Below are 23,194 nucleotides of genomic sequence, written 5' to 3' on the forward strand. Positions count from 1 at the left end.
TATTTTATTTTTAGGTTCTGTTCAATAAGTTAATTGAAGACAAGAAGGTTCCAGAAGATGCAATGTTAAAAAATGTAATGCCTACCTGACCAAAGTTTCCTTGGCCGAGGACCGTCTGTAACCTAAGCTTATCTCTAGGAAACTCCCATCTAGATTCTTGCGTTGGCGGGGGCGGAGGCTTCTCTGCTTCGTGACACTAAACAAAAGTGATGACACTATTCAGCAGCGAAAAATAATCATCGCTTTTAATATAACTCAAAAGTTCAAATCAAAAACACTCTGAATTGGACACAAATTAAGAGAAAGTGATTCCTTGAATTAACAGAAATGTGCACTAATACTTTTATTCCGGAGGCAATATTTAATTGTAGAATTAATATATTTAACTAGTGAGTTGATAACAATGGTGTCGTTGATAGTGAATTTTTGTATAAAAGAATCGCTGGCACATTGATTCTAAAGGAGAAAGTGTCGCTATTACCGCGATTGAAATCACCGCGCTGGAGATTTCAATGCGTGGTAATAGCGACACTCTCAGTCCACAGGGCTGACCATCCAATAAATTTAGGCGAAATTCTTATGTAAACTAAACGAATAAAATACGAGCGACCATCTATTCAATTAAATCACCAAAAATAGAATTTAAGCTATAAAATGAATTTATATTCCACCTTAAATGATAAACCTTGTGAACAGATCACTATACAAGGTTTTCATTCGCCATCTATTATTCAAATACAAATTATCCCCATCTCTACGTCGAGGATTAAATTTAATTCGATAAAAAAAGAAAAATGTAAGCTTACCAAGTGTTGTATCCTTGGTAATTTCGTGATCGCCTTCTCAATCGACGTTTTGAAGTCCCCGTTCTCAAGGTTCAGAGCGTCTTTGCGGCAACTTATCTCCGACGATGTATCCGACTCCTCGAGCACCTGTGCGAAACGAACGTCATTAGCAGGTTGATTTGAGAAAAATTGTCACACGCGCGATTTACTCGGAATTGGAAATTTACGTCGCGTGAAATGCAATCGCATCGTGCCCGTAACGTCGAGTATTATCGCACGTTTCGTTTATTTAATTACACGATTCAACGAGCCCCTTATCGTTCCGTTCTAAAAGAGAGTTCGTAGCGACTCACCGTGCACGAATCCCGCAGATAACGTCGAACTTGGAAATATGCAAAGCGGCGAGTGAAAATAGATAGAAAAACGACATTGACGCAAAGCAGAAAAAAAATATGCGACTGTTTGCCTTTTTACTCGAAGACGACGTTTGAAAAATGTCGCATGATTCACTCGGTGTCGCGCGTGTTTCATTTGCAATGCTTTGGAGAAGTTTGCAATTTCAAAACAAATATCATTCAACTGAATTTTAATTCTTTTTCTATTAAACTTGTTTCTTATATTTCCTACGGGTTTTTTTGGAGATTAATTTGATTTACGATTGGAATAATTGGAATTCAGTTTTGTTTAGCTGCTCGTGTGTTATGCAATATATTGACAGGAATGAGTGTGTTGGTTTCTTTTGGTATTCGATGAGCAACATCTGTGTGCAATGTCAATGCATCTGATCTTAGTTCCGTTATGTTAATTTGCTTTTGTTTGGTTTAATGTTACTTGGACCTTCGATCTATCAACCCATTCACTGCCAACTCCAAGATGTCTCCTAGTTCAAATTTATTGCAATTACTTTTTATTATCAAAATAGTAACCTAGATTACACATCTGTATTAAAATTTTGAAGCCCAATGCAAAACGCATTAAATTTGTCTAGCAGTGAATGGGTTAATGTAGCACCAATTGTTTCTACTATATTTCCGTTTAAAAAGTAGGTCGTTCCGTGCCTTTTCGACGAAATTTCAAAGCGAAACGCGTAAAACACTCTCAATGCTTTCGAGGAAGCCCTCAAACGGGTTTGCCCACTGTTTGTTTGGCCGTTGCATCTTTTTATTCTCTCCTGCTCCCTCGCTTCTTTTTTATCTTCATATGACCCTTTGTACCATCGCGCGAGTTTACAATCATGAATGTCCTGTTAACTCGAAATTTATATCCACGATTTTTACGAACGCTTGCGCTAAAAATATTCGAGTTGTACCGAATGAATCGCGAATCAACCGTAGCTTCGAACATGCACATCCAGAAATGCACTTTCAGGGGAAAAAAATGATACCGATCATTTTCATCTGCAGCGAGCGTGGAAGAATATTTCATTCTCACGTTCGAGAGACAGTAAGTGAGAACGACGAACATGTTTCTTCGCAGATAAAATTTAGCGAATGAATTTCAAGATTCCTTTTATGCAAGTTCGTCAATGAATATCAATTTCCCAGTCTCGATGCTCGAGTTCGGTGCATTCTCTAGTAGAGAGGCGCAATTAAACTCTTATCGAATACAATGGCGCGAACAATCTTTGCATTATGTAATTCTATATTTATTTTCTCATTAGACCAAGGCATTATGCTATCGAGCGGATCTAAGATGATGGGACGTCATGGTGCATCCTTGCTCGAAGGAAGACACCAGGTAATCCTCCTCATACAATGAACCTGACGATCGTAATTGTCGATTGAGCGATCATTCACAGTGAATCATTGGCGAGCCTTCGCGAACCATAAAGATTATTCGACGACGGAGTCGTTGGCTTCACTCGTGACGGGTTCAGGGCCAACCAAGATAGTTTCTACAAAATTTGCCGCGATCGGTTAACGATAATTTCAACATGTTGTCGACCGATACCTCCGAATAAGAATTTAATGATCACGCAAAAAATTGTGACATTGAAACGATTTATTTAGAGAAATATATTGAGGAGAATAGTGCATCTTTACCATTATTGTTGATGTAGATTGGAAAATATTGTATCAGAAACTGTGATAACTCTTCTTATTAAAATTCAGCTAATACGAAAAAAAATTGTGACATTGAAACGATTTATTTGGAGAAATATATAAATATATGTCGCTGATGGTTGCTTGTTGAGAAAAATAGTGTGCCTTCAAAAACCATTATTGATGATGTAGAATTGGAAATATTGTATCAGAAACTGTGATAGCTCTCCTTATTAAAATTCAACCCATAATGGAATCAGTTTAGAATAGCAACAGTTAAAATGACAAAAGCTTTTATCTCAGGAAATATAAAATCTAAAGAATCAAAGCATAAATCACGAACGAGTCAACAAAAACTTCCATTTCATAAAAACATGTCTTTCCTCGATCCACTACTATAGGAGATGCATTCATCGGCCAAAGGTGTCAAAAAGGTATGCAAGATCAGATATAATAACACAAACAAAAAGCGTCATCGCCACGTCGAAGTCCTGTTACCACGACCCTCAAACTCCCCAGCAGCACTCCGAAACACCATCATTAATAAGACCTTAAAGCGTTTGCTTCCCAGTGGTTATGCCAGTTTCATCAGAAGAAGCAATCTTTCAGAACGCTTCATTCAGCGGGTTCCAACCTCCGTGATTGTTAGAATACACGCTAACGCGTACTTACAAGGCGACCACCCGATGTGCTACATACTGATTTTATTCAGACCTTCCTAGGTAGACAAAAAAAAAAGACAAAAAATATGACACCTATTCGGTCATTTGCTCGGGCACTCAATAGTTTATAAGACATTGCGTCAGGAACATCGTGATCGTTGAGTCATTTGAATATCGATGAATAAAATTCAAATAGCGTGATGTACTCGTAGTTAATCTAAAATATATCGTATGTCAAACTGTCAACAAAGGACAGGGGATTTTTAAACATACATAATTAGTTACTTTTTAAAGAAAGATTTTTTTAGTACATCGAAAGACGGATCGTTAATTAATAATGGGCTTCAGCAGAATAATTAAAATTTCATTCTGCTTTACCTTTAAGCATCAACAAGAAAATACCATTCCTACTAATACCGAATATTCCGTAGCGAGCTACGAAGTTCTACGAATGAAAAAGGCAAGGGTGCACCATCCCACTCACCCCTACCCAAGCAAACAACCATATAAGTATCATACATTTCTCGGTTCTCCATGTGCCTACGTAGCCTGGACGAAATCGATCAACGATATGCCATGTGATCCCCTTGTTACCGGCGCCATCGAGCACGATCTCAGTCCAATTAATTCCTCGTGCACGGAACCAGCTGCGAAGCGACACTCTCAACCTAGTCATCAAACTGTTGAACCTGACGCTACACACTGGGACCATTTCACGGTCACGAAATAACGCGAAAGTCTCGGTTAATGGCCGAATGATAAATGCTCGAGGCCGACGATAATCCGCAGGCTGCGTAACGGTACATAAGTAGCGCTGCCATAAGATCTGCGTTACGATTTAGCGATCATCGACCAGATACGGTTTACGGTACACAATCGTAAATCAAGGTTTTTTTGCCAAGAAAACGATTCTAGGGCCGAAAGGAAGCAACACCCATTACGAATCAAGCGGAATAAAAACGAAATGTTGACCGACTCGAATGTATCGCCATCTGCGTGTTCCCACTGTATCGCTATGATTCATTCGATCGATTGGGCACGACCGTAACGTCCTATATTTTAAAATTCATCATGTTCCTTCCAGGAATACTCAAGTCACCACTGTTTTGATCAGTTCGACCTAGAACCAGAAACGTGTGGTATGTGGATCATTGTTTTCGAGATCTCAGCCGGCGGAAAATAATGACGAGGCTTCGTTATCGATCGTGCCTCGAGCAGTAGAATTAATTAGAGGGTAAAAGAAGAAATAAATATATGGATCTTCCGATCCTTTTAATTCTTAAATCTCTTTTAATTCTCTTTTAATTCATTTTAATTCTTTCTCAAGATTATACCTCAAAATAGTTTATCAATTTTTCATTTAAAATTTCCTTTGGATTTCCAAAACTTCAACGCAAAATTTCCTAACATTTAGAGTAAAAAATTACTCACAATTATAATTTCCAAGTAAAGTTTGTACGGTATCGTAAAGTTCCATATAAAGCCAAAAATACCATAAATAACCTCAATTTTTTACATCACCTGGCTCCTTTAATTCAACAGCTCGTTTAAAAATACCCCGAACGCAAAGATCCCAAATACGCAACATTTCCCACTAGGCTACTCCCAGTAAGTTAATCATCCAAAGAGCCTCGAGTCGTTTCGCAATACCTGGAACCGCAACGAGGAAGAGCGCAGAAATATTTCACGCTGCCAAACCGAAAGTGAGCTGGTCACTGACACCAACCTTGTTCCTACACCTCCGCGGAACTTTCACGCGAGAAGGAGTCTGGGCACCAGACCAGTACCAAAGATCACAAGACCACTTTCGTTCAGCAACGTGAACATATCGTACATACACGTCTACGGATACTTTCTAATCCCCCGAGACTGTCGTTGCTCCGTCTGACCCGAATCTACCACTCACCTTACGATTCCTAAGTATCAGTCTTCTAAGAATGAGGCCAACGCCGACGGCGATGGGGAAGACTACAAGCGTCGCCAGGATGTAGCTGACCACGGCGACGGTCTCCTGGGACGCGATGGCGTCGCCGTCGTGTCTCTTCGATATCACTTCACTGACATTCACCGACTCTCTGGGACTGACCGATATCATACCGGTGTCGAAGAACGTCCTGTTCAGTTCGTCGGGGTACACAGAGATGTTGTATTCAGGGAGGATCGCGTGATGATAGAGAGGCCTGTGTCTGGTCCTGTTCCCGTTCGTCGTCCCTCTGCCAGGACCCGTCGGCGGGACATGGACGGACGTCTCGCGATTATCGTCGTGCTTGTCCTTCCTCGTTGGCTCGGAAACGGGGACGCGGGCAGCATTCGATGCATCGTTCGACGTACTTTTCGGAGTAACCGTGTCGTTGACTTTCTCGGCCGTTCTCGAAACATCTGGCTGCTTCGGGTACACCGGAAGCTCCACTCGTCGTTCCGTGCCACGGGAAAAGGAGTTCGCGGGACCGGTGCCGTTGAATATGTCCGAGGTGTTGTACAGCTGCATGATGGGCAGGACGTCGTCCTTGTCCTTGGATTCGTCGGACAGGTTACGACCCCTAACTTCCGGGGGCCTCTCGTCTGACAATCTCCTGCGTGACTCCGAAACCGTGAAGCCGGTCGGGACCGATTTCTCGCTCGTCGAGTCGGAAGTCACGACCTGGTCCTGCGGTATCGTCGAGATCTCGATCTGCACCGTGGGCATCGACGTAGTGGGAGCCTCCATGGTTGTAGACGCGACGGTGGTCGCGTTCTTGGACCTATACATCTTCTGGATCTCCGAGGGATCCAGGTTCGCCATTCCGTAAGGTTTGTTAGGCTCGGTGATTCTGATCTCGGTCACCTGGCCCGCGGACTCCGTCGGGCTCACGGTGAAAGTCTCCTTTTCAACTCGTACCGTTTCCGCGATTATTCTGGGCGTAACTGGAAAAACTGGCGCCGGGATTGGTGTCGCGGTCGTCGTCGTTTCTTTGGGCTCGACCGTTTCGTCCAACGTCGCGGTCACTGTCACGGTCGACGAACCGCTTCCGTTCACTGTGCTGTTCTCTGCGCGGCCACTTTCGTTCTCGCCCCGCGTCGCGTCGCTTTTGTCTTTGGTATCACTTAAAGTCACTGGCTCTGTCAGATTACTCGCGTCTTCCTCCGTGGTATTAACGACCATCGGAGTGGTAGTCGAGTCCACCTCCGTGACAGACGACGTCCTCTGCTCCATGGTGACGCTTTCAGTCGTCGCGTTGCTCCTGTTCACGTCTTCGCGAAAAGCTCGTCCTTCCCCTGCATCCTTCCTATTCTTCTCACCGATCAAAACTGACCCATTCATAGTTCGATGAACACTGTCTAGGACTTTGCCTCCTTTGACCCTCCTGCTGGAGGATGCAGTCTGGCCATTTGTCAGCCTTCGCCTCTTACCCACTAGAGCAACGTCTTCGTCTCCACTGGCCCCGATTCTTTGATTGAGCACCGCGCTGGCCGACTTCCTGAGGAACCTTCTATCGCCTATTCCCTCTAGATCCGTGTTCCTCGACCTAGTGTGGTTCCATCGAACCGCTCCTCGACTACCGACTTCCGGCGACTTGCTCGACTTCGGAGCGCTCTTGTTTACGGTCAGCTGAGGCACGGAGGCACTGTTGACCGCGCGTTCCCCCGGTTGTGGCACGACTGTGACGACTTTCCTCTGCCGTTCCCCCACCAGGTCACCAGTGGACGTTCCACCAGCTGCGACTGCTTCGACGGTCGTGCCGGCACTGAGTTCCGCCGGCGCTCGGGCTGCCTCTATACCACTACCGGCACGAGGAAGCAGAAGAAGAGACGGCGGCGGTGGCTGACGCCGCTGCGCCGATCCGGTCGTTATCTCGGTCGTACCGGTGCCCCGCTCGGGACCTCCTTGTTCCTCTCTGCTTAACCCAGGTCCGGTGTAGTTGCGCAACAGCCGCGTCACGTTCGTTATCGTGTACGCGTACACGTGCTGCTGCTGTTGTTCCTGATGTTGATGCTGCTCCCGATTCCCGCCTCCCTTGTCCACAGGACGATGCTTTTGGTCCCGATGACGACCCTTGAACCGCGTGCTCGCCTCCATGGTCGCGGTTGTCGTGGCTAGGAGGGCTTTCGGAGTGGGAACATCACCGGAAACGACGCCGCGAGTTCGTTCTTCCGTCGAATCGACCGGTTTAACGGTATACTTCTCTGCGACATCGGTCGCAGAGAAACCCTGCTCCTGGTTGTCCTCCACGACGATTATCCTCAGGGTGGATGTCTCTGGTGAGGTCCAATCGACGGGGAGGGATGGGTCCATGGTGGGATGCGAGATTTTTTCCCTGGAAGTCGAGGTCTCTATGTTGTTGCTCTCGCGAGTGCTGAGCGTGGGCTGGTCGGCCTGCACGGAGTCGAAGTTTCTGGAGAGGTCTACGTTGTCGTTCGTTGCGTAGATGTCGATTCTTCTGATCCTCTGCTCGGTGTGGTCTCCGTACATTTCTACGTCCGATAAAGTGGAGGCACTGTCGTCCCTCTCGTTCGAGATTAGAGAAGAGTTGTCGGTCTTCTTCTTCTTCGCGTGGTTCTTCAACTCGTCGCCAAAACCGTCCGCGCGATCCTTGGTTTCACTTTCCGCGGGCTCCTTGTACGCTTTCGCGGAAACTGGCTGTCGTTGCGGTATCTGGGTCGAGTTGGTCGCATTCCTCGTTTCTGCGGGCACGTGGGCTGGAGCATTTCCTCTCTCGCGACGCAGCTGGTCCTCGGCGTGAGCGGACAGGTTATCGTCTCGAGGCTTATCGTCGACCGAATCAATTTTCGCCTTCGTCTCCGTGGCGTTATCGACGGCCTCCTTCGCCGTGATAACGTTGGAAGCAATCGTGAGATCCGTGGGTCCGGTCTTCCGGTAATAAACCCCGTTTTCCGGGCTCCTGAACGCGTTCTTGATCTTGGAGACCTTGTTCTTCTCGACGATCCGACGCTCCACGGCGATGTTCATCTCCTCGTTTATGATCTCCTCCAACTTGGGCACGGGTGTCGTCGTGCCGAATCGCTTCATGGAGTACCTCCTTCTCGAGCTGGAGGCCGTTACCGCGGTTGGGGTCGCGTCCAGAGTTCCAGTGACGTTGTGAGCATCCGGTTGAATCTTCTGGCCAAAGTAGAGAAACTGAGACATGTCCTCCACGGGGATGTTGCTCTCCACGGGCCTGAAGTAATTGTAGAGGGACTCGGGCATCGAGACGATATTCTTTTTGCGGGTATCCGTGTCTTGAGCTTTCTGAGTGCTTAGGAGTGGCGATGGAGACGTCGGGGAGGACGGAGGCGAGGAAGAATTTCTATGGGCGATCGAGTAATTGCTTCTCGAGTTACCGGAGGCCGGTTTACCCTCGACGCTTGACGCCGCGATGCTCTCGTTGCTCAGTTTTCTCGTGCTATGCTCGACCACCTGCTCGCCTTCTAGCTCCTTGGAGACGAGCTCGATGTCTCCGCTCGCTAAGTCCGCCACGATAATCCTACCTGTTGATTCCTCCACGTTCGCGGGCTCGGGCTCGGGCTTGCTGCCAGCGGTCGCTGTTACGTACATTCCGTGCCTGGTCTCTTGAGCCTCTAGCACATCCGGCGAATCCTTGGAGACCTCGAGCGGTCTCGGTGTGCGGTTCAGATTCCGAGATTCGATTGGCCGTTGGCTCAAGATCTGTCGCCTTCTCGCGGCGAGGATGCTGCGAAGAGCTTGCTCCCTCTTCGCTTTCGAGGATGGCAGCTCGGTCTGGAGGGACATACGACCCTGACGATGATCGCCGACCGGGGATTCTGAAAGCAAATATTTGAGGATACCGGTTAACGCACTTTGTACCTGGAGGAAGTGATCGTGCTTGGACTTGAAACGGAGGAAACTTATAGTACATGGAATTATAGTTTATAGAATATGTAGTAATTTATAGCAACAGTAGTCACACTTCTTCAATAGACATAGAGGGTACGAATATTTATGGGACTAACTGTATGTAGGCAATAATTGACACTAAAACTACCTAATGCATCTTGAATTCTAGTTTAAAATTATTAGGGTACTGACAATATTTATGCTGGAATTTTTGATGAGAATTATTGAAGCATAACTAAGTACATAAAATATTAATTGACTTGCAACTCTACTTTTTATCATCCAACATGTACTAGCACGCATGAGATATAGAAGTTGGGCGTTGGTCTAATCGTGTACTTAAGCTGTTTGTCTTGAAAATGGTGCAAGTTTATTGAAAAACAAGATAAGGAGTCTATTATAAAAATGGTGTGAGTCCGCAAATACGATTGTCCTTATCTTCCTAGACTTATAAGCCTAGACTTCCTAGAATACAAGGACACGATGTGGACTGAAGTGAAATGAAAAACAAAAGTACGCATGTTCGAATCCATGTAACAGTCAAGTACGTTTAAAAACGTGTAGTAAACTTCCAGCATATTCTGCATAAGTGCATAAATTTCGCATATCTACATTAGTCACTCAATACCACCGATAGTTGCCACCACTCTCGACTCCCAATGCAAACACAGGGCCAGGCCAGCACGACGTACAAACGCGAGTTCTTGTTTGACATTAAGGAAGTGGCCTTGAGCGGTCGATCGAGATTGTTCCGACTGTAACACGGTGTTTAGTTTCGTAAGCGTCACGGTAAAGATCGTATTATAAATTCGTGAACACCGAGAACTCCCTGTCGGACAAATCGAACATTGACGCTGAGTTTCTGCAACTGCAACGAGACAATGGGTACTAATCGATAGATATTTCTTGAAACGATGCGTTTACTTAATGCTGAAATCACCACCTAATCGTCTCGGGCGCGTTTGCATACGATTGCACAGCGATAACGAAGCGACTGAATTGCTTAGTGATCTCGATGTGAATAATTGCCCGCAGTGCATAATCGTGCATAATCGCGACATGAAAATTCCGCTTCGTTCCGGCACTATTCGTAAAGGGAAAGTTCGGGTAATATAAACGGATCTGTAACAATGCATCGAGGAAAGGTGGAACAAACAATCGTTACTCGAAGTCGAACACACGATGCGATTTTTCCATAAACTGTGCCGACGTCTGGAAGTGTACGAGTGGGGATAAATCAAATAGAGGTGTATTTCGCGAGGTGAATGCCTTTCCTCGACTATGAGACGTTGAATTAATAACGCGTAAGTTAGCCACGATTCTCTTCGAAGTTAACCTTAAAAATTAAATGGCATTAGTATGAGGAAAAAAAAATAGTTCAGGTCTGAAAGGATTAAAATAACTTGGCCCAACTTAACCACTTCTTTTCGCGTAATTTTCTTTAAAAAATGGCACGCAGCGCTTATTCAAAATTGTCATAACTGTTTCTCGTTACAAAATTGCTACCAATAATGGTCTCGACGTTTAAAATCGCTCGGAGTCTAATTATCGAGGAACGTTTCGGAGTGATTAACACCGCATTCCATTTAAATTACATGCTTGGCCGTCGAGCTGAGAGCGGGTGAACGTGAATGAGAACGAATCCACGAGAAGCAGTCTTTAAAAAAACGGGACGGTCATTGGTGTCGCGGATACCTGACTGGTTTTGTTATTTTTTTTTCCACAGGGTTCCTGAATCCCTGTACCGTTACTTCACGGTTCCGTACGCGTCGAATGTTTCTTTGCGATTCGCCTTCGGCTCCGTCACGGCAGTGAAATTCTTTGGAGTCACGATTCGATAAAAATCGCGTGTCAATTTCAGACGTGGAGCGCGCTGTACCCCCCATTTGGAGCACCGTTAGAGCCATTATGGCGTTAATACCAAGGCTAGAATTAATTATTGGGTTCTTCGAATCGAAAAATTTCAGAGAAATCGCCACTGTTCGAAAATAAAACACAGGAATCCAGCTTGCATTGAATAATCCCGTATTGGTGAAAGCTATTTAAACGTGTAAACTTGTTTGGCAGCTCAAAGCGTCAGAGCAATGACCGTCTGGAAATGTAAATCGATCGAGGTACACGAATGATAAACATAATAATATATACTGCTTGTCAAGTTGAGAAAGCAGAGAAATATTTCTGTAGTATAACCAGGCCTCGTTTTGTAATAAACGTTTCAATCGATGGTTCGTGTCCTGTTCAGTTCGATTGATTTTATTATCACAGTAATTGCATCAGTAGTTGCTTCTTTTTATTTTATTTTTACTAAAATATGTTCGTTGACTCTGCACATATTTATGTAAGACAAACAAGATGTCTGCTCGAAGAACTTGGACGTGTCAGGGATGCTTCGTGCCATCAGCAATTATCCGCACAAACGATTTACATCAGCGACAGTGGAAGGTTGCTAGTTCGTGAGAAAAGAATTTAGTTGATCGAGTGCCAGGGTCTTAGGTCAAGTCACTCCGTGCGTGTAGACAAGAGGAAGACTTTCATCGTGATTGCTGATACAACGGCCAAGAGAAAGAGAAAGGAACGGTACCGTTAGTAGCATCGCAGTACAGGGTCCGTTTATCGTACTTGAACTTCCGATCAGAGATTGCGGATGCTTGAGATCAAACTGGATCACAGCCATATCGCCAATTTAATTCTTGGTACCGATAAACGTAATAAATAGAATAATTCTCGACTAAATAATAAAATAGTGCCCACTCGGAATCCATACTTGAAAATGGTGTGTAAACAAATTGCTATACATGGTGTAATAGTGTCAATGGTGGGAAGTATGGCCATCGTTAGAAGAATCTTCGAAGCTAACGGTCTCTGATGAGAGGATGCGACCTGAAGTCAAATGTCAAAGTCTCGGGTCAAACCACTTTATAAAGACAGACGAGGAAAGATCTTTATCTCGTTTTGCGATACGACGAAGAGAAAAGAGGAAAGGGTGTGATAACGTAGCGGTATCTCGAGGTAATTACACGGTACCGGTTTCATTATAAGCATTCAGAAATTAAAAAAAACGTCGGAGCTTTCATTTATAGATAACAATATTATCTTCTTCGAGTAAAGTGTCCTATCCGACGAATTTAATCCATTACGAATTTTTTGCCAGTGCGCATAATATAAATGATGATATTACAAGATAGTAACTAAATATTTTTAATTAGAGAAAACAAGGGTGGTGCAGTAAATATAATAAAATTTCAATTCTTTTTAGATATCTAAAAATGTTAATTACTAAATATCCTAAAGACAGAACTGCTACAAAAGTAAACGAGTAAAAATAAAAATACAAGTGAAAATGGATCAACGAGACTCGTTCAGTTAAACAAGATGTTCAGCATTGTCCCACCAGCAGGTCTAACGTTGGAGCTAGTTCCAGGAGGATACAAATCAGTAACACCTTCGCAGCATTACAATTAAGGTTCAACAGTAAATCTCGCGATTCTTCCGGCAACGTCTCTTTGCATTGCATTACTACCGCCAGGCTTCCCGCCATCGCGATAATTTATACTTTTTGCTCGACGCTTCCCCAACGTGGCAAGGGACAAAATTTTACCCGTGGCCTACGACTCCGGTGAGAATGACCGCATCGGGTACTTACGTCTCCATATGTACGCGCATAAGTTACAAGTCTACGACACGTGGAAAGCAGCCTTAAATGAAGGGAACCGCTTCCTCTGTAAATCATTGTTGAAAGGAAAAGGGACGCCTCTGTGCTGGCCTAACACAGTTGTCTCGTTGTTTTCTCGCCTGTGCGTAAATTGTGCATACATTCCTGTCGTTTTTCCATCTGTTAATCGTCACCTATGGTTTCTTCTACTAGGCTGTCTCGCAGGTGTCTTCCATACTAGGATATCCTATACAGCAATCCTGTATTCATTCTAGCCATATCTTCTCTAATTTTAAACATTCGAACATTTATATTTGGTATCGTGCAATATCGTCGCAACAAAAATATTTTTAAACTATCTGAAATTGAAGAAGGTATAAAATAATAGAAAAATGTGTTGCAGTCCACACATTCATACTGAACGTTCCCAGAAGTTCATTATAGAATACAGATGTAAGCTGTCGAAGCAAGTATTCAAAAGTTAAATAAAATGAATCCTTTTGTCAGTTAGGTACTCCGTGGCGTCTTCATTGTACAGGAATTGTGCAACGGCTTCCTGCAGCAGCGTTCAGGTGGAGGCATTGTCGATGTGCAACAAAGGTTCCAGTAAAATTATTTATCGAGGTCGAACATGATTGACGGCCCACCTACCACGAATGCGTACACGTGTGAGCAAAGAGCCTACGCATCGAGCGCTGTAAACCTCAAGACATAATGTTTCACGTGGTCGAGTCGCAAATCGACGAGGTACGACTTATTTTTAGGAGTTCATTATCATATTCGCGTTAAATGCAGATTACCGTGTCGCGTCGAAACAAAACGAGTTTATCGCGGAGGACTCTTACGAACGATGAAAGTGAACGATACGAGAGCGAAGAAAGAATAAATTAACGAGTAATGCGGGATATTTATAATTATTAATCCCCTGTCGCATAATGTTCCCGATTTGGAGCCCAAAAAAAGCAATTTAAGCAAAATGAAACGGGGAACGCTTGAGTAATCCTTTAAAAGAACTTTGAATTTATTGGTAATTTAAGCAAGTTGACGTGTTGCTTGAATTGTTAATAAATTCGAAGTTTTTTTTTTTTATTTCTATAGGATTTGCTTAAGATTTCATACAAGAACCTCTAAAGCTTTGCAGACTCGGCACATTGATAGCCAAACAAAATTTCTTTTTGGAAAATAAAATGAAATTCCTGCAATAGAAATTCTTGAATATAATATACACGCGTTATTATTTCAGGTAATAGACACCCATGTAGAATGCGAGATTCTGAATAACCACGTAATGGCGCTGATTTGACGATCTCGACTTGAAGTAAATGCGAGTCTACCTCTCCTCTATGGCTCTTCTCGAGGTTCATAAGGAAAGTAACGAGACACGAGGCGTCTACGTTACATTCTAAGACACAGGTAAAGAAAGCCTCGGGGATCTTCCTTCGTGGCTTTCTCACACGCGATGCTACATCGACGTATTCTACCCTATCGTGCGGTTAATGGGCGATTCTCGTTTCGTTTCCCTTCGAAAAATGACCCCGCCGCACTTGCGTCGGTGAAATGAATGGTTGTGAGATCGTAGGAATCGGCTGCCACGTGATTACGCCATTTTCCTTTCGAACTTTTCCGTTTTACGCCCGTCATGCAATCCTTTGTGCAGCTTCTTACGGGAATAGACCTAGAGTTTCGAGCTGTGCAAACGGTTTCAATAGACACGAGATGAAGTCTCTGTTTATCTATTTTTATTAGATCTATCCACTTTGTGTTTTCAAGCATTCAAAATGTAAGACTTTGTGCAGGTAACAATCAGTTCATAGATCATTAGAGAATTTTTTTTTTAATATTTTATTTAAGGTCACATCAACTAGAAGGGTTATTAGTGACCACGTCAATGATTACACTTTAATTATAATTTATTTAACATGTTGTATTTTATTAATGCCTTGACTAATTTGAGAAATTCGTTTCTCTTGTTAAGGATTGTCTGCATACTATTCGTGTTGTATTCCCTAACATTCTTCAATTAAATGTTTTACTGTAAGAGGTTCGTCACAAAAGTTGCATAATGGTGACTGTGATTTAGTTATTTTGTAGCAATGAGACAGATTTTATAGAATGATAATTAAAGGAGATCTTTGAAGAATTAAGAACACATCAGCTGGGATGATTGAAATGGTTGTTGAAATGGTAGAGTGACCTAGTGACCTATATCCCATCCAACACGATCCATGCCATCCTCTTCATCCTTATCCTCCCCTGATGGAAGAAGGACCCACCACCTTCTCGTGGTTTCCATCGACCGATGGCACTTTCACCTAGCACATAATCAAAGCAGAAGCGAAATTCTATTTACAAACCTGATTGTTACAAGGAAAGTGCCATTGGCCAAAAGTGGGTTAGTGGGACATCACGTTGCAATTGGCCTGAATGATCAGTACAATCTCTATGAGTGATTAGGCTGTCCCTTTTATGTCGAAGAGTATAGAAGGTAAATAAAAGGAGAGTAGGAATGTAAGTATGTTCGCGTACACCCCTTGCTCAAAAACCATTTGTATGAAAAATACAGGATTGATAATAAGCAGAAGTAACTATTTTCAATTCGTTTGTTAGGAACATTGCAATCAGCCTGAGTTACTGGTCTGACTTATATGTACCTATGTACCATCAGGCCTAATGCAATGTTTCTAACAAATGAATTAAAAATATGCACTTCTGGTTATTGTTCATTCTAGAGAGTATAATGATGCAGTTCGTCCACACAAAGCGCAAAATAAATGAAAACCAAATAAGTTAAACTAAAAACCTCCAATATGGTCAAACTTAGTCAACACTCGCCAATTCTCCAGTCGTCAGACTCGACGACCAGAAAGATCATAAACGCAAGGTGACCGAATAAGTAAAAATAAAAACTTCCAATATGGTTCAATTTAGGCAACACTCCCTAATTCTCAATCTCGACGACCAAACAGACCATAAATGCAAGTTGGCTGCATCGAGGGGAAGGTTGGAGGACTCCGAAACCATTCAACGCTCGCGAACGGGTGTACAATTTATTTCCCGCGAACAACGTCGAGGATGTTAGATTCGAACCACCGAAACCTCCGCCCAATCGGGCTGAAATTTTTGCACGAACACGGGAACTCCTGCGTGGAAACGTGAGATCCGACACCGGGCACGGTCACTCCTGCATCCCGAGGTCCTGAATAATGCAGACCACCTATTATCCCTTCCGGAATCGCGAGTCATCATCTGACCTTCTGCTCGTGCGCAAGAATCCACGTTGCCACGGAATTCTAGAGGTACAGTGAGTGTCCCTCCCTGTCCCGCCGTGAAACCGGAGGAACGATGGCGAAAAAAGATGGATAATAATAAAGGAGTGAGGGAGAGTTGAGACTCGTCGCGTAGGAGAAGGCACGAGAAGTCGTGGGTTATCGCCGCGAACGTGATCGCATAAAAGATCGTAATGTTTTATGTGAACACGTGTATAAGGAAGGTCAGTTCTGTTGCTTCTGTCCTTGTTTCGTTGATTCCTCCACCCCTCCGTTAGAACAGCCATTGTCTGGCCGCAGGGAAACCCTTGTCGTCGGTCGATGTAGCGATTACTTCGTCGATCATCGAAATGTCCACCGTTGCTTTGTTCGAGGATACTATGCGATGCCGTGGAAGATTAGTGCTGAATTTTTTGGGTGATGAGGTTGGCATAGATCAGGGTAGTTAATTATTTTTCATTGAGAGATAGTACAAATTTGACTGAATTTTGAAGGTACCATTCTTGATACATTTCTCGTGGTAATAGGCGCTGTTCAAGTATATACAGTCAGTACCATAAGTAATCATACCATCTGTATCTATTGAAGAAATTTGTATAATTTAAATGACTGATTCGTGTTTATAAATAAATTTGCAATTGTAAATATATACATGTGTGAAGTTCATTCATATACATATTTATAATGGAAAATTTACATACGGAAAAGGTACATAAATGATGATAAAAGAAAATAACAACAAAGGGAAGTTGTACCTTTAAGGGCGCAAGCATCGTATAAAAAACTGATTGTGGTCTACAACCTAATAAACTATAACATAAAATAAAATATTAATAGTAGCACTGCATGCACTAGAATAGTCTACAAAACATATCCCTTTCGAATATAAAATACAACTTTCGCAGATCCACGAATTAGGATTACAGGACAAATAATCCAGCAACGAGGCTACACATGATTAAAAGGCGCCTGCACGTGGCCTACTCGAGTCGTTCTCGGTATGGAATTTCGGTCGTTCCGTTTGAAACGCCTCCGCGGCCGCGGCTCGACTCGCGAGCGTACGCGCGCCGCAAAAAGAGGATTACGAGCCGAGTCGCGAGATTCGCGCCAGATAGAAGTCGGTCTTGTCGCGCGGTACGGACTGATGTACAAATTGTCGGACGGCTACTTAAAACGAACAAGTGTTCATTACTCGACGTGATAAGTTTACTCGCGTCGGAGCCCGTCTCGTAAATTCACGCCGAAATCGCCAGCGCCGTCGAGACGACTAAATACGCACAAACGGAGCTGTATCCTCGATTGCTTCTTTAATTCGATCTTTTCACGACTTTATCTACTCGTTCGTCATTAATTAGTCGATCTATGGCTGCTTAAATCCACAAAAAATTTGCAAAACTAGTTAACTAGTAAAATTTGCAGAAATATAACCTACGGTCAGTCCTATAAATATTCATACCCTCTGTGTTTATTAAAAAAGGTTGTTTAAGTTAAATAATAGGTTCGAAGTTTTCAAATAAATTTGAAATTTACTTTATTTTAATTTGAAATTAAATGATAGGTTTGATGTCTCCAAACAAATTTTTCCTTATAAAAATATACAAGTGTAAAGTATATCCATGTACATAGTCGTAATGAAACATTTATTTGAGAACTTCGAACCTATTATTTAATTTAGACAAACATCATTAATGGACGTAGAGAGTACGTATATTAATGAGATTGACTATATAATTGCGAATATTCCAACAATTAAATTACGTCAATTAGCTTCGCTGCCACCTGAAAATTCACGTCCATTAAGTGCGAATAACATTATCGTAACGTGCGAGAGTTGATCTCCATGGAAATAATACTAACAACTTTATTTTTTCCATACTCGCAACTCGACTCGCGATCAGCGCCGGTGACGATTAACGTGATATTAATACGGACGATTGTAAATTTGGCTTTATATTGGCACGCTGCACAAACGTAATCTATTTCAGCGATATAAAGCAACGGGAATCTCGTGATAATTGTATACCAGGCGAGGTCCGCGATGCATTTATGCTTGGCTTATTTCAAACAGGCTGGGATCATAATCACGCTTCGGTACTGTCCAAGACTTCGTGCGGAGGATAACTGGTAGGGTTACTTAGTATCTATGAGTATTATCTCGGTATTTATGCCGAAGCCGTGACCCGGTGACAACGTGGATGTCACGAATTCCTTTTCGCAAACAACCAAAGGAAAAATCAGTATTCCGCGCGGTTGGATTCTTCCATGCAAATTCTGCACGAAACTGAAACATTCGCGCGAGGCAGCTAATGTGTACTTAGAAGTAAATAGGTCATTTCTATGCGGAAATACGGAGATGAAAATGATAAAGAAAAATAAATATAAAGATTGCGAAAGGTAATTGCATAAATTAAAATAAATTCAGAATTATATTTTTTCTCTATCACTTCATTAGGCAATGAAATTACCTCCTTTTCCAATATTTTTAAAAATAAAAATAAATTTTGTCTTCTCTTAATCGCTTACAGAATGTGTATCAGCAAAATTTGCTTCTTCTGAGAGGTTATCCATTTATCATAGCACTATCTTGTGTATCGCGTAGCAGACTATTCATTAAACCTACAGTGGCTGTGTTAAATAGACATTACTCTTATTTACGTTAAAATTTGCTGGATCATTCCCGATTGTTTGAAACATGGCTATATGTTAACGTCAGCGTTGAAGCGATCGGTTCAATGATCAGAAGCAAAGTCGACGTCACGATCGTCGGCCTGCTCGCTTCTTTGCGTTACATCAGCTCGATTATCAGGACTGATAGTAATTGCGCTTCGATATTTGAAAGATATTTATGTTCTGCGCTCAGCGTGCTCGAACGATAAATCTGAGAACTGGTTCGATCTCTAAGCTCTAATTTTGCCATCCACGATGTTCTATCGCTCTTAGAAAACCAGATTTAAAATAGAAATCGTTCTTAGAAAACCGTAAAATTGTAATATATTAGATAGGTTTAAATTGTAGTCAAAGAGATTCACAGTTTAAATTAATCGTAAAATAAATAAGTATAAATTAGTCACAAAACATAATTAACATGTAAAAAGTGAAAGGCAATACAAAGACCTTGCATCTCCTGTACCTTAAACTATGTAATAAATACATTCAATATGGATGTATTTATACATTGATCATGATACAGGGGCTTATGGACCACCGATGGTTCAAAGTCATTTTACTGTTACTAATAAAAAAGAAGTTTCCCAGTTCATCTTTCGTATTTAAAGAATATGATAAGCATAAAGAACGATCAACGATTTCGTTAAACTTTATACTTTAAAGAAAAATTCTTGAAGCTACCTGATCTTGCAACCATTATGCCACGGGGGATAAGTGAAACAAGAATTTAAATATGTAATTGCCGCTGTATCGCAGCGGGAACGATCGAATGTTCAGTACCTATTAACTGGCTAATTATGCAAGAATTGAATAGGGGACGAGATAATTGCGGACAAGACGCATTTAATAGACATTACGTGAAGGAAGGGAGGATTTCAATTGAAGCTTCACGGTTTAAAGAGGTCAGCAATTGTGCTGCGTGTTCCTAAGGTGGCGCGCGATCGTATTCATCGCGCATTATGATGCGCACATGTTGAACAGGTCTAACCATCTGCCGTACACATTCTCTTTATTGCGTACCATTTTTCGGATGATACTCGACGAACGACAACGCAACAGGTTACACGCTCTTTGAACGCGTTTTAACTGTATCTAAATATTTATTGCCATATCCTGCAACGTGTCTTGTCGGAGTAAATATTCTTCGCTATACGACGAACATTTCTGATACGAAGAAAAGCTGGTTTAGGTAAATGTTCGAATTAAATTGGTTCAATCGGTGTTGGAGACCATAAATTGTTATTTCCTAAAATGTAAAGATGTAATTATTTTTCAAATAATTTTTGTCGTTTTCTTAACTGACGTAGTATTAAATTAAAGTTAAATCGTCAAATTATATTCCCAATCAATATAGTCGTGAAGAATTGATACGATTACCGCCCATTGAATTCCAAAATAATGGAGTCCCCTCGACTAGCGCGGAACGACACAATCGTTACATAATTATCAATGAATTATGCGTGTTCAGTGACCGGAGTGTCCTCTGTGGATCGTCCCGCCGGAAGCGGATGCACGCTTCACGAAAGACGAACACAAGTGAAACGAGTCGTCTGTGCACAGACACGGCGCAATAGATAAGTCCGCGTGCGCCAGACAGACAACTACTCGCCGGAGAAGAACTGACAGTGCAAACAATCTTTGTGTGGAATCAGTGTAATTTTTGACGTTCTCTACTAATAGTTCAATTACTCTAATTATTATAATTGTCAAGTTACCGTATTAACTGTATTCACAAGTTCTTCTGTACTCATCTTGCACAGTAATACATTATTTCAACAAAATCAATTACATACAGTTGTATTTTAAAAAGTTTGGATTGGATACTTCCAATAGTCTACCACAAAAAAATTCTAAAAAATTCCTAATTTGTCAAACTCGAAACTCTCCAAATGTTCTTTTCAAAGAACATGCACATTAAACTTGTCCCAATAGAGGTTCAAGGTTATTCCCTCGTTCTTGGAGCGATTTATGGAGAATAAAGGACACACGAGCGCGATTAATCCCGCAGTAGCAGTTCGTGATTACGTGTCGAAGATCGCATCGCGGCTTCTCGTTGCGCAATGGATCCGCGGTCCTCCATTAAATCATATACGGAGTTCAAGAGAAACTGAGAGTGCATTTTCAGGCTCGAACACGTTGAGACTTTCAGTGGCCTGTTGGGTTAAAGCGTTTTATAAAAGGATCATTAAGCCCTATGGATAATCATCGATCCATACTCGTTTGTGAAAGTTTTCACTGAGGAGCTACTGCGAAAATTAATTGCCACCACTCGACGTCATCCATTCTTTCTACTTAGGAACTGCAATTTTTTGTTTCGCAAGACAAGTTTAACGTTGCATCAAAGCCCACTTTGAAATCGATAATTTCGAATATATTGCGTTCTGGATTGGTTAAGTAAATAGTGTTTATGTGTATGGGGGATGTGGAGAATAATTTTGCTTATAGATTGCACTGTCTGCGATTCGTTAGAAAACAATAATCCCTCCCCCAACTCTATTTCATCACTTGAGGCAATGAAATAATTATCACCTTATAACATTTTTTTGTAAATAAAAATAAATTTTGTCCTCTCGTTGATTACTTACAGAACGTGTATCTGCACATAGATAAAGTCGTGCTATCACGTTTTCTTTCCTCGAAATTTACAGACGGTTGAAGTGCGCGTTATCGATATCTCGTTGCAAACGTGTTTTACAAGAAATCAGAAGTGCACTCAGCGTCCGTTTAAGGCCTTTCCAGTAGCATCGATAAAGTTACGCGTGCGATTACGTGTCGAAGATGGTATCACCTTGAACGTCGTTACATAAGGTTTCCAGGGACGCACAATAGGGCCCCGATGTTCCATTAAATCGTATGCAAATACCCCTGGGAGAACAATGGAACGCGGACGGCCGGATCGACGTTCGAGAAAAGTCAGTGGTCGCCTGCCGGAACGCTTCCTGGATGTGCTAAGCGACCCAGGGGATCCCTGAAGAAGATCTCGAGGAATTCGAGAACGTACTTTAACCCTTCCACTGGTACTTCGCATACCAGCACTTGACTGACCACTTCGATTCCCTAACTTTGAGAATTACCGAAGAAGTTGACAGTTACTCGATGAAGTTGGGATTGATGTGTCTCAAAAATAAAACATAGTGTTCCAATCCTCTTCAAGGACTCCTTCAGGAGTGATCCTTTAGTCAGAAGTTTGCACTCTATTCCAAAATTGTTAACCAAAAATAGAATATAAGCAACTAAATCGCTCGCACATAGTTATTTTTATTTTGCACAAATTACTCTTTCTGTATTATTCAATATATTTTTCGTATTATTATTGTGTATACGACAATTTCAAAATTTGGAAATATACATCAGCTGTTTGGTGATGAAGGATAGATATATTCCTCCAAGAGGAATTCCGCCAGATGCAGTTCTCACGGGCGTGGCTGATTGAATATAAATCATAATAAATTGCACGACAGTATTAATTTATGAACCGATGATTTAGGATGGCGAGCAGCCTGCATAATTGACGCCTCGTTTCCGCATCCAGCCTTCCAGACAGCAACAGAAATTCATCTTCCATCTAGAAAGCTGGCGTCGTTGTTTCCTAGTAACGGAATTCAAGGCCCTTTCCTGCGGATACGTGATCGATCATGCACCCTTGACGCGTTCGTTATCTCTAACAACGCGCTCTGAAATTTTTGAAATCCCACGCATCCCACGATTGACTTGGTGGGAAATCGTCCATATCTCGAGAAAGCTTCGTCGATTTTTCTTTCTATTAAGCACACACTGTACCATATAATATAATCTATCCTGAGAAAGGAATATCGATACTTTCCAGCCATTCGAATCGATCGAATCCTTGCGGACACCGCGAAAGGATAATTTGAATTTTTTCAAGTAGTTAGAATGTTCATAAATTGTTCCATTTAAGCACTGAGCGTTCCCCGATCAATTTTCCAGTCGGATGGTATTCGAGGCATCTTCCAATCAGCAACAAACGCTGGAAATACCGCGGGACGTAGTTTTGCGTACCGTTTCGAGGAGCGGCGTGGTTCTTTCCCCCGAAGGCAAACGGGCGTACCGACGATCACGATCAAGATCATTGACTTCTCACGAATGTAAAGCGATCCCCTGAAAGCCTCCGTACTGCCGGTGCGATCTTTCGCCCGGATATCACGTGGACACGAAGAAAGGAAGGAGTTATCAAAGTCGTGCATCGCTGCGTCGTCACGAACTGGCTCACACAGAATTTTTTCCATCGTGACAACACACCGACTTACCTTCCTTTTTCTCCTGTCG

The 23,194-nt window shown here is 42.4% G+C and overlaps 1 protein-coding gene across 1 annotated transcript in view; it reads right to left on the reverse strand.

Moving 5' to 3' along the window:
- LOC128884830 (uncharacterized) overlaps positions 1-23,194 on the reverse strand; it is a 221,503-nt gene that overhangs the window by 18,318 nt on the left and 179,991 nt on the right. Inside the window, exons 2-4 of the mRNA XM_054138480.1 lie at positions 5,396-9,249; positions 807-932; positions 86-196 (exon numbers count right to left, since the gene is read on the reverse strand). Coding sequence (XP_053994455.1) covers positions 86-196; positions 807-932; positions 5,396-9,249 — 4,091 coding nt within the window. The remainder of the gene's footprint in view (positions 1-85; positions 197-806; positions 933-5,395; positions 9,250-23,194) is intronic.

The sequence above is a fragment of the Hylaeus volcanicus genome, chromosome 2 (genome assembly GCF_026283585.1).
Source record: "Hylaeus volcanicus isolate JK05 chromosome 2, UHH_iyHylVolc1.0_haploid, whole genome shotgun sequence".
Taxonomy (NCBI): Eukaryota; Metazoa; Arthropoda; class Insecta; order Hymenoptera; family Colletidae; genus Hylaeus; species Hylaeus volcanicus.